The sequence below is a fragment of the Dermacentor albipictus genome, chromosome 3 (genome assembly GCF_038994185.2).
Source record: "Dermacentor albipictus isolate Rhodes 1998 colony chromosome 3, USDA_Dalb.pri_finalv2, whole genome shotgun sequence".
NCBI lineage: Eukaryota > Metazoa > Arthropoda > Arachnida > Ixodida > Ixodidae > Dermacentor > Dermacentor albipictus.
Window position 1 is genome coordinate 158,054,967 of NC_091823.1, and position 13,241 is coordinate 158,068,207.

At 48.1% G+C, this 13,241-nt stretch overlaps 1 protein-coding gene across 5 annotated transcripts in view; it reads left to right on the forward strand.

The window, feature by feature from the left end:
• LOC135908692 (uncharacterized) overlaps positions 1 to 13,241 on the forward strand; it is a 171,749-nt gene that overhangs the window by 50,816 nt on the left and 107,692 nt on the right. For all 5 annotated transcript variants that reach the window (XM_070534813.1, XM_070534814.1, XM_070534815.1 and 2 more), the window contains 2 exons: positions 4,533 to 4,630; positions 9,921 to 10,031. In XM_070534813.1, the coding sequence (XP_070390914.1) occupies positions 4,533 to 4,630; positions 9,921 to 10,031 (209 nt within the window). The remainder of the gene's footprint in view (positions 1 to 4,532; positions 4,631 to 9,920; positions 10,032 to 13,241) is intronic.

A 13,241-nucleotide genomic window follows, 5' to 3' on the forward strand; every position in this document is an offset into this window, starting at 1 on the left:
CGCCCCGACCACGTTCTCCTTCTCCATCTCCGGCACGCTACAATTCGCCGACTCGTCGCAGTTTTGCCGACGTCACCAGGGGCAGATCACCTAGCCCTCGACGGGGAAACTAGCCGCAACGACCTCTGGGGGTGAGGTTGCCAATACTCGAACTGCTCCACATCTCCCGTTATCGACGAACGACGACGTGAAGTCTACATTAACGAAAAAGACGCCCAGCACAACGACGAATACGACGGATAGAAGTATGAAAGACGTAACTGACATCGTCAGCGCCGAGCTCATCGTTTGCATTGACGGTCACGAAATAGCCGCTCTGGTTGACACTGGCTCCCATTTTTCAATCCTAAGCTTACAGGTCGCTAACAAACTAAGGAAGGTGAAGACACCATGGCACGGGCCCAACAGAAGAACCACCGGAGGTCAGTTGATGACACCTGTCGGGAAATGCACGGCCCGACTCTTAATCGCCGGTTCAACCTTCTTCGTCACCCTCGTCATCCTTACTGGGTGTTGTAAAGAACCTATATTGGGCATGGATTACCTACGGGAGTACGGCGCCGTGATTAAAATCCGTGACAGAAGCGTCACATTTGCCACGAGTTCGGATAATGTCACCCGTGAGAAGCCACAACAACCTCGCTTACGTATTGCCGCGGACGACGTCATACTTTTGCCGCGGAGTTGCTCCCTCGTACAGGTGCGCTGTGACAGCCTGCAAAATGGGACTGGAGTAGCTGAACACATCAGTGCGCTAGCACTGAATTGCAGTGTCTCCATTGCCAGAGCACTTCTCAATGTAATCGACGGAAGCGCTGAACCCTTGCTGACGAATTTTAGTAAGGAGCGCCGGCACATCCTTAGAGGCACTGCTGTCGCCTATTTCGACGAAGTGACGGAAATACAAGACTGTCACTTAGCGCAGGAGTCGGCCTCCACAATCCACACAGCTGCACCTATTGTAGACGGTAATCTGACGTTAACGGCCGTTGAGCGGAACCGTCTTCTTGAGCTCATTAATCAGTACCAGGGCTGTTTCTCCTCTGCGTCAAGAGTTGGTCAAACGCCACTTACCAAACACCGCATCATTACTGATGTCAACGCCAGACCCATCCGACAAAACCCTTACCGTGTGGCCCCAAAGGAACGCGAAGCAATACAAAAACAAGTGAGGACGATGCTGGAAGATGGCGTTATTCAACCATATATAAGTCCTTGTGCATCACCTGTAGTTTTAGTGAAGAAGATGGACGGTAGCCTGCGCTTCTGCGTCGACTATCGGAAGCTCAATCAGGTCACAAAGAAGGACGTTTATACACTGCCACGTATTGATGATTCCTTGGATAGGTTACGAAACGCGTGCTACTTTTCCACAATGGACTTGAAAAGCGGTTATTGGCAGATCGAAGTGGATGAGAGAGACCGTGAGAAAACAGCCTTTGTGACGCCTGACGGACTTTATGAATTTCAAGTACTTCCTTTCGGTTTGTGTTCCACGCCAGCAAGATTTCAGCGTCTAATGGACACTGTGCTCTCCGGACTCAAATGGCAAACATGCCTGGTGTACTTGGATGACGTGACTGTCTTTTCCGCAAAGTTCGACGAACACTTACGAAGCCTGAAAACTGTTTTTGAAGCGATACGCTCTGCCGGTCTCACTTTGAAGCCTGAGAAGTGCCATTTTGGTTTTCATGAGCTCCACTTCCTCGGTCACGTCGTCAGTAGCCAAGGAGTCCGATCTGATCCGGATAAAATTGCCGCCGTCGCTAATTTCCCGATTCCATCAGACAAGAAAGCCGTGCTACGTTTTCTGGGACTCTGCATATTACCGGCGATTTATTGCGAATTTCTCGCGTATCGCATGGCAGTTAACACAGCTAACTCGAGAAGATGCCTTTTACTTGGGGCGAAGACCAGCAGCGGGCATTCCACGAGCTCCGGCAACGCATGCAATCGCCTCCCGTATTATCACACTTCGATGAGGAAGCCCCGACGATATTGCATACAGACGCTAGTAATGTCGGTCTAGGGGCGGTGCTAGTACAATGGCAGTGCGACAGCGAAAAAGTGATTGCTTACGCCAGTAGAACACTATCCCGAGCCGAAGCTAACTACTCCACCACTGAAAAAGAATGCCTCGCAATGGTATGGGCAGTTCTGAAATTTTGTCCGTATTTGTATGGTCGGTCTTTCACCGTCGTTAGTGATCACCATTCCCTCTGCTGGCTCAAAAATTTGAAACATCCATCCGGCCGGCTCGCACGCTGGAGTCTTCGACTCCAAGACTTCGACTTTGTTGTTACATACAAGTCGGGCAAACCACACGCAGACGCCGACTGCCTTTCTCGGTCTCCTGTTGAGTCGGCAGCACAAGACGATGACGACACGGTTTTTCTGGGACTCGTGGATACTGCCGATCTTTCACGCCAGCAACGGGATGACATTGAATTGCTGCCGCTTATTGATTACCTCGAAGGACGAACCAACAGGGTGCCGAGGCTCTTTGCAAGAGGGGTGGCATCATACTGCTTGCGTCGCAACGTCCTCTACAAGAAGAACTTCTCGCCTAGCGGCAGCAACTACTTACTTGTTGTTCCATCACCGCTTCGACGTGAAATCCTACACGCCTGCCACAACGAGCCAACTGCTGGGCACTTGGGCTACACTCACACATTGGCACGGATTCGGCAGAATTACTACTGGCCGAGACTTACTGCGGTCGTTAAACGTTACGTTCAGACATGTCTGGATTGCCAACGTTGTAAACCGCCACCCGTCAAACCAGCCGGCCTAATGCACCCTGCTGACGTACCGGCCACACCATTTGCACAAGTAGGCATGGACTTTCTGGGCCCCTTCCCAACGTCTACTACTGGTAATAAGTGGATAATCGTTCCCACGGATTATCTCAGTAGATATGCCGAGAGAAGTGCTCTGCAACGGCAACAGCAGATGAAGCGGCACGATTTTTTCTGGAATCCATCGTTCTAAGGCATGGCGCTCCCGCAGTAGTCGTCACGGACAGAGGTACTGCGTTCATGGCCTAGTTTTCAGATATCGTTCTACGTCTAAGTGGTACCGCCCACCGGAAGACAACAGCGTATCACCCTCAAACGAATGGACTGACAGAACGACTCAACAGGACATAGGCTGATTTGATAAGCATGTACGTAGATATAGAGCACAGGAACTGGGACGAGGTTTTACCTTATGTCACTTTCGCGTAGAATACGGCTCGTCAAGAGACCACTCGCAAGACGCCCTTCAGTCTCGTATACCGTCGTGAGGTTACAACAACATTAAACGCAATGCTCCCTCATGAATTTGACGACAACGAGACGGGTGCTGAAGAGATAACACACCGGGCAGAGGCAGCTAGGCAGCTTGCGCGTCTGCAAATGTCGGAACAACTGGACTGTGACGCCAGACGCTACAATCTTCGGCACACAGCCGTAACATACAACATCGGCGACAAAGTGTGGGTCTGGACACCTATTCGACAGCCTGGGCTCTCTGAAAAGCTCCTACGCAAATACTTCGGGCCCTACATAGTTCTCCGACGCATCAGTGACATCAACTACGAAGTCGTTCCAGACAGCTCACACTGTTCAACACGCCAGCGGCATTTGCATGAGGTCGTTCACGTGCTTCGTATGAAGCCATACTATGAGGACTGACAAGACTGCGCAGTTCTTTACCGCTGCTTTCCAAGCCTCTATCATCGGGACGATGGTCTTTTCTAAAGGGGGAGCAAATGACACAACTATATTTGGCAGAAGCATAATGCAGCGGGTATGCGCCAGTGGGGACCACGCTGAAGTAGCGCGGCTTTTTAGGTGAAGCGGGGAAACGAAGACGACGATGTTGTCGTTCCCTTGGACGACTGATAAAGTGCGTTTCTTGGAGGTGCTGCTACGCATATTCGTCGATCCCACGTCGTTCCAATATGCTCGTGTCATTTTTCTTGTGTGTTTTTTTTTGCTTTTTTCGCTTGCGCTTCATGGAGAAAAAAACAGCATTTACTCTTTCTCCTTCGAAGCCTCCTCACTAACACTTGTAGATTTATTTTGTCTGGGCGCTGCTTTATGACAGCAGAGGTTGCCGGTCAAACTACTTCACTCTGGTCTCTGTGTCATGCAGAGTTCTTCATACGGCGATATCTACAACACTTGCGGTGCGTTGCCACAAAAAAAAACAACTTTCACGCTGCTACGTTTTGTTGTTTAGAAATATTAGTTGTAAATGAAGGCACACCAGGGCCTCCGTAGTAGAATGATTCTTCAATTTGCTACCTTGACCACATATGGCAAACGTTAATACTGCTACCTAAATGCTATGCATCAAAGAACTCGAGTGATCTTTAGAGTAAAGTGTTGGCGCTAGTACTGGTTACGAGCTTGCACGCTGTTGCTTTTTTAGGTACTAATAATTAATCCATTTTTCACATATGTTCAGCAAAAAGCTTAAATGCTCCTTGCAACCCAATAGTTTATAATTTTCTTTCTTTCCGTGTGTTTATTTTTTCCTTCGAGCCGGAAGAAAGACAACGTCTTGCTGTTCTCCCTCGGGGCCCTCGGCGTGCTCTTAATAGTCGTCATGACCGTGTTGGTGTTCATGCTCATGGATTCCGGTGAGTGGGCTGTGGTCCTCGTTTGAGCGCGCGCAGTGTCTAAGATTTTTCCCACCGCAAGGAGTTTTTGCATAATGCCACTTCTTCAGGAAAAAGTTAATGCAGGTGACGAGATCTCGTGAATTCGCATTCAGCCTAAAACTAACGAATTTAGAGTTTTGATAAAAACAAGATGCAGAGGTTGTTTTACCATAGACCGAAGTATTTTATATTTCATCAGTCCTTTGTGCGAAATTAGTGAATAACGCATGCCTCGCATATAAGTCTGCAAGCTTCGGTGTCTTCTGCTTTCATTTCTGCAATGTTTCCCGTGTCTTTTATTCCCCCGCTATTTCCACCTTAAATTTTTTTTCGGTGAATACACTACCAGATTAACGTTCACCGGCGTTATTGCGTTGATGATTTTTGTCGCCGAGTTTCCCCTCCCCTTTTTTTGGGGGGTGTCGTGCATATTTGGGAGAGTAAATTTATTCTTTGGGCGCTGAAATGCGCTTTGCTACTACACATTCTGCTCTTCAACAATGTCGTTACGCTTGGGACGAAGAAATCGGCAGGCTGAAAATCCCCGTTTCCGTCGCGTGGCTCAAACCCGTTTCGCACGGACACCGGCGCTGCACTTTCAGCGATAGATGCCCGTATTTGCCCCAATACAGGAAAAGCGACGATGCCGTTTTCTGGACTGTCCCTTCGGACTGCCAACGCGCAGCATGTCGAGCCATCTGGCACCTGCACCACCCGTGTCGTCATTCAGGAGGTCCTGTTATATTATAGAATTCATCGTGTTGCCATCTTGTTCACACGACGTCATATCAGGTTGGGACTTTCTCTCCACACATCATGCGATCATTGACTGCGCCCGCGCCGAAATCGAGCTGTTTCAGTTTTCCGCCAATATTATCACTTACGATAAGGACCATTGTCGCAAAATCTCTGTTTCAGAAGACACCGCTATACCTGGCTGGTCTTCCGCTGTTGTCAGTATCTCTTGTGACTCTGTAGATGACGGCATAGTACTCTTCGCTCCGTCTGAACTCTTAGTTCGCCGTCGTTCGCTACCACTGCCATTCGGCGTCCTCGAGTTCAAAACTGGCGCCTCTCTCATGTGCGTGTCAAACCCATCGGCCGAACCAATTACTTTACGCCGCCATGAAAGCCTTGGCAGAGCAGAGTCACTGGCCTGATCTTCAATGTTTGACACAATGGACGACTCCACTTATCTCGCTGCCCTCGAGGCATCGCCTCCTCGGTCACTGCCGCGTGCTTTTACGCCAGCGATTGCCAGTGACCTTAAGACTAGGCAGCACGACGGACAAATTCACTTGCTCCAAGGCTGGTCTTCCTCTTTTGACCACCAAGCAGCATCACTCGGCCGCACAACGACTGCTTCGCACACTATCGACACTGGGAGCCATGCACCCACTCGACAGCATCCCAACCGAGTATTCGCGACTGAAAGACGCGTTATCAATGACTAGGTGAACGATATGCTCAAACGCGGTGTCATACAACCTTCTCTAGTCGCCACTAGTTGTCCTAGTTAAAGAAAAAGACGGCGCCATGCGATTTTGCGTTGATTATGGAAGGCTTAAGAAGATTATCCGAAAGAATGTATACCCTTGTATACACTTGACTGTATGCAATAAGTGGAGTTTTTGACCTCCTTAGATCTCCGTTCTGGCTACTGGCAGGTCCCCATGGCTAACGCTGACTGTTCTAAAACCGCGTTTGTTACACCAGACGGCTTGTATGGATTCACTGTAATGCAGTTCGGTCTGTGCAACGCGCCCACCCCCTTTGAACGCATGATGGACGGCATCCTGCGCGGCCTGAAGTTGCATACTTGCCTCTGCTACCTCGACGGTGTTGTCGTCTTTTCCCCCGATTTTCCGCCCCATCTTCGCCGTTTACATCAAGTTTTGACCTGTCTCCGGAATGCTTATCTCCAGCTTAATTTAAAAAGGTGCCTATTTAGAGCTCGAAAACTGACTATATTAGGCCACATTGGCTCCAAAGAAGGCATTTTTCCTGATCCTGCTAAACTTTGCGCCGTATGTGACTTCCCGACGCCCGCTAACTTGAAAGCACTATGCTGCTATTTTCGACGTTTCGTTCGCAATTTCGCTACAGTGATCGCAACAGTAAACCAACTTCTCCAAGGTGACAATGACCTCTCTACTTGGTCAGAAGCCTCTGATGATGCCTTCTATGACTCTTCATCGCCTGCTCACCTCTCTACCAACATTGCGCCATTTTGATCCAAGTGCACCTACAGAATTTCACACTGACGCCAATGGTGTTGGCCTTGGTGCCATGCTCGCACAGCGTAAGAGCACTAATGCCGAATACGTGATCGCTTATGACAGTCATGCCCTAACAAAACCTGACGCCAATTACTCCGTAACAGAAAAAGAGTGCCTGGCTATCATATGGGCTCTTTGAGAAATTTGGCCCATATCTCTACGGTCGGCCCTTTGACGTGGTGACGGATCATCACGCTCTTTGCTGGTTGTCCAACCTCAAGGGCCCGTAGGGCCACGTCGCTCGGTGGGCCCTGCGAATCCAGGAATATGATATCCGTGTCGTCTATCGCTCTGGTCGCAGACACTCTGACGCCAGTGCCCTCTCGCACTTCTCAATTACTTCAGACATCAGTACTTCTACCTATAGACATGATATCTCACCGCTTGAGATCCAGGACATGGCCTCAGAGCAACTAAAGGACCCGTGGATCGTCATGATATTCGATTTTCCTCAAATCCTCCGGCAGCTTCGGCACCTCGAGCGTTACGCCGACAGGCGCAGCATTTCACCATCCGCGGCAGACTTGTATACCGCCGCAACTACCACAATGACGGCCGCACATGGCTATTAGTAGTGCCCCGCCCCCAACGAACAGATTTCTGCTGCGCTTTCCACTCTGACCCGCAGTGTGGTCACGGCAGAGTGTCAAAGACCTACACACGGCTTCACCTATGACATTATTGCAAAATAATGTGCAACTTAGTCCACAAATACCAATGATCCTGCATTGCCTGCTCACGACACAGATGTTTCCCGCATCTCTCCACCGCACCTATCCAGCTAGATGGAGCCCTACCCAGCTCAGCCGTTTGACTGTGTGGGCATTGATTTACATGGGCCTTTTCCATCTACTGGCACTGGCAACCGATGGATTCTTGTCGCCGTAGATCATTTGACACCATATGCTGAAACCACTGCCTTGCCTGCCGCATCAGTAAAAGACGTCACCTCGTTCATTCTAAACAACCTTCGTTCTCCGCCATGGCGTACCTCGTGAACTGCTGAGCTATCGGGGTCGCCCATTCCTCTCTGACGTCCGGCAGTCACTCCTATCTGAATGTCAAATTATTCACCGCACTTAGCTGCTCATCATCCACAGACCAATGGCTTAACAGTACGATTCAACAGAACTCTTGGTGATTTGCTATCAATGTATGTGGCGTCGGACCACTCCAACTGGGATCTTCCATTTCGATTCGTCAAATACGCATATAACACTGCTTCTCGAAAAGCCACTACCGGGTTCTCACAGTTGTTTCTGCTTTACGGCCGCCATCCTTCCAGCACCAATGATACGGTTCTCCCATACCGGCGGGACCCCGCTGAATGCTCACCTATTTCTACGGTCGCTCAGTACACCAAATTATGCACCGCAATACTACTGCTTATCATCCACAGACTGTTCTGTTAATGGCTTAACAGAACAATTAAACAGAACTCTTGGTGACATGCTATCAATGTATGTTGCGTCTGACCACTCCAACTGGGATCTTGTATTTCCATTCGTCACATACGCATATAACACTGCCTCTCAAGCCATACCCGATTCTCACCATTATTTCTGCTTTATGGCCGACATCCCTCCAGCACCATTGATACGGTTCTCCCATACCGGCCGGACCCTGCTGAATGCTCACCTATTTCTACGGTCGCTCAGTACGCCAAGAAATTCCGACAACTGGCCCGTTCTTTGACGTCTGCCCAACAGTGCCGCCTAAAACAGCGTCACGACCTCAGCCCGCCCCCTCACCCCTTTCCTATCGACTCGCTCGTGTGGCTTTCGGTCCCGCCTGTTGCTGCAACTGGCCTTTCGTCCAAGTTCTTGCCGAAGCACCACGGGCCCTATCGCGTGGTTGCGCAACCATCAACAGTTAATTATGTGGTCGAAACCGTATCGCCATCTCCCGACCTGCGTCGTTGGGGGCGAGAGACTGTGCACATTGACCGGTTAGAGCCGCATTCCGATCCACTCCCCTCTTCCTAGGCCGCCAGGATGGCTACTCTTCAATTTCGGGGATGATATTGAAGAAAAAGATGTGCAGGGTGAAAAGCCCCATTGCCATCTGGTGCCTCGTACCCCGTTCGCTCTCTGGCTGCGCCCTACCTGCTGGTGCTGCGTTTGTTGCTGCTGCTCTACGACCCGAATAAATCCTTTTTACACACGCAACAACAATGTAACACCCATAACGTGTCAACAATGCAATACACGTAGCATAGTTTTTGAGAAACATTCTACAGCAAGGACACAGTGGCATACGGCGGTATGATTATGCAGGAGTTAAGGTACTGAATTTGATATCTGAACCCAAATATAATGACAGTTTGTTACGTAATGTGGTGCAGAGCTCTAGGGACAAATACAGAAAAAAGAATGACAAGGTAGATTCGAGCCCGCATTACCACCAGTGAGCGTGCCTAGTTGGGGACATTCCGAGTTGAGAACGTGGCCACCCCTGTGACCGCTGCGCAAAGACGGCAAGTACCTGGGCTCTTCCGAACCCTATGTTTGCCACTGCCGCACTGAGATCCCGCATGTTTTGACTCGGCCGGTATAACGTAAGGGCTGCTATCCGTTTATTCCATTCCATCATGCACGTTTCACAACCAGCTGACCGCGGTGATAATTTGTCCCGAACGCCGCTTGGATAAGTAACGAAGTCAAAGAACAAATAACACTGAAATAAAAAAATAGTTATATTACCTTCGCATTAGTTCCCAGCATTCTGTATGCATTCTTGTTTCCCAGCGTCGCCATATTTTTTTAATCAAGGACGGCCGGGACGCAGTACAATTTCACCTCACGAATGGCATGCGCGTATCAACGTGACGTAGCGTTCCTGGCAGGAACGTTGCGAGCGCTGAGAGTTAAATGCAGGAAATAGGAATCAATAGTAATGTTTGGTGAGAACGTAAGCTCTAGAGCGTGTAAATATTTTCGAGTGTATCCCCCTCCTTTATTCCCTTTTTTTTTGCGCAACTGGTGTTGCAGGTGTTGACGAAGAGAGCACAGACAGGAACGACGAAATCGGAGGTGGTGGAGATGGAGCCAAAGGGAGCGTGTATCGCACTACGCCACGGACTCGTCCCACCGGCATGCATGGTGTGCCTTCTTTATATCACAACTGAGGTTTTATTTTATAAATGACTGAAACATATTTTGTGAAAACAGCGACAACTTCTTATTGCACAGATGATGAGCAAAACCAGAACACGGTAAAAGCGTGAGCCAACGTTTCGACAAGTAAACTTGTCTTTTTTAAGGCGACATGTGCTTTCCTCGGCACAGTATATATAATTAGGGTTCTGCTAAAGGGGAGATGGAGTAAGGCGGGTGAGCGCGGCAGCGAGTGAAGGTGTCTTAACGGCGAACGTGTAGAATTGAGAATAAAGGATTGCTGCACACAAGGCTGGTGACACAGCCGTGTGTCAGCCGGCGTGTCAACGGCCGTGTGCACAGCAACTCTTTATTACCGGCTGCGCTGGTTGTCGTGGCTATCGTGGCTCTGAAAGAGATAATAAAAGGAGCGGCAGAAAACAGTGCTCGTGAAGAAAATTGCTTAAGAAATTACTGAAATCGAATATATGTAAAGATGGATATGTATATATATATATATATATATATATATATATATATATATATATATATATATATATATATATATATATATATATATATATATACATATATATATATATATCTATATATACAAGAAAAAAAAGAAAGGGAGGGAGATACACCAGTAGGCAACCAAACTAAGTGTTGTTGCCTATAGCTTGAAATTTAGCATAGCGAATAGATTCTAAAGCTCCGTTTGAAACGTTTATGCCTATCGGTTGCACTGTCTTGAACCTATGCATAAGGTATGATTCTCTGTATTTTCCTTCTCGTTTAGAACGGAAATTTCACTGTAAGAGTTTAAGTTCATCAAAGTTATGACCTGGTCGGTTGAAATGCTCGGCGACGGCTTTGGGAAGCTTGTTAGTTGTGTCCACGTGATGTCCGCTTAACCTGATATTCATTGATTGTCCTGTTTCACCGATATATTGTATTTTACAGAAGGAACACCAAGCATTTAAATAACATCCGGACTTGTACAAGTAAAGCTAGTTTTGATTTCGCTTGCGTGACTATCTCCGGTGCTTTTAATATTAATGTCATTTTGAAGGTACCTGCAGGTTTTGCATTTGGAGCGACAACATGCTTTTATCACGGGGGAATGATGTTGCCTGACTTTTGCGTGCCGTAACATGTCCTTCAAGTTTCTGTTGCGGCGATAGGTAGACATTGGTACATCCGGGAACGCTTTTCTCAGACTCTCGCTACTTGATAATATTGGGTGCTATTTTCGTAGGATGTTGTTTATGTTTGGGAGGGCATTAGAATATCTTGTTATAAAGGCTGGCGGTCTCTCAGATTCTGGTGTACGCTGTTAACTAATTCCGACTGTCTCTCCTATCTTGACGCGACATCATAAGCTCTGTCGAGAGCAACTTGAGGGTAGCTTCTTAACTGTTAGCGTTGCTTCAAGGTAATTTACGTTGTGGATATAATCGTTGTCTTCGCTGCAGACTCTTCTTATTCGTTTCGCTTGTCCGACAAAAATTCCTTGCTTGCAGTGCGGCGGGTGATGACAAGCGTAGTTTAAATATTTCTGGCTAATTAAATTAAATTATGGAATGTTACGCGCCAAAACCACTTTCTGATTATGAGGCACGCCGCAGTCGAGGACTCCGGAGCTTTCGACCACCTGGGGTTCACTAACCTAAATCTAAGTACTCGGGTGTTTTCGCATTTCGCCCCAATCGAAATGCGGCCGCCGTGGCCGGGATTCGATTCCGCGACCCCGTGCTCAGCAGCCCTATTGCTGACTATCCGTAGGCTTCCAGTAGTGTCTTTCTCAGTTTTCTCAGTTTTATATGTAGACCATCATGTCGAGGAAGTTGATTTGACTAGAAGAGTAGTGAGTAATAAATTTAATACTCGCGTAAAAGCGATTGAAATGGCTAGTTAAGTTGGTTAACGCGCTTGTGCCGTGTTCCCATATTACAAATGTGTCGTCAATGTAACGCAGTCAGGTGTCGGGTTTTAAAGGTAGAATTTCAACAGGTCTGTTTCAGACTGTCCCATGAAAATGTTAGCATACGTGGGAGCGAATGGTGTTCCCATGCTAGTGCCGAAAACCCGCCGTGGTTGCTTAGTTAAGGCAATGGTGTTGGGCTGGTAGGTATGAGGTCGCGGCATCGAATCCCGGCCACGGCGGTGGCATTTCTATGGGGGCGAAATGCGAAAACACCCGAGTACTTAGATTTAAATGCTCGTCGAAGAACCCCTGGCGGTCCAACTTTCCAAATTTTGTTGTCATTACAAACCAACCTCACATAGTTTCGGTTTGGGGATTTGGCTGATTTCGAAAGCGAGGCCCCTCACATTCACTTGCTCAGAACGTGCGCATATATACACCTACTTACTTGAGTGCCGTAGCGACAGCTGCGGCAGGAACCTTTGTCCTCCACTCTGATACGATAGACGTCCTGAGTAGTGGTTCTTTTGGGATATCACTGGCGCCCGAGCACATACATAAAGCTGTTGACGCGAAAACACCAGTTGTCTTGTTATTAATATCCGGACGGAAACAGTGCTAAGAAGTGAAGCCGCAAATAGGCACCCTGCGCTTTTTAGTTACGGTATACGAGTTTAGTTACGACAGATGCCTTCCAGTCTGTCCAATTTAGATGCGTTTGCAAGTCTTATACCCAACAAAACAGGTACATGACGCGTACCTCTGCGTGTGCTTGGCAGAGAATTCAAGCCTGGAACACTCAGCTTGCATGCTTTATTGGATAGCGGTGCAAATTCCGCTAAGGGTTTTCTGCGCCGAATATACCAATCGAGTACGACCCACGGCACAACCTCTTTGCCAGCGATGTAATATACGTGTCTTCCGAAATACCGCCATTTTCCCCCGCCGAGCGTCATTATTTACAAATGGTGAATTTGCAAGCTAGTTTTCATATTTTTAGCGTTTCTCACAGTTGGCGCAACATGGTGGCTCCGAATACCTGGATTGTCAAATATTGATACCTTGTCTTCCACATCTGTTCGCAATTTGTGCGCGCACTACTTTGTCAGTGGAGCTCGTATGCATGGCTTCGCAGCGGTGTTTTTAAAGGTGTGCATGAAGGCGAACCTATAATTTTTTGGCACATTCGTACACAGGCAGAAATTTTAGCTAATCTTTGCCTGCTATGAGATCTTGGCAAACATTAAAAACGTGCGTACAGGCAAACCTTTTGCAAATGGTACCACAGG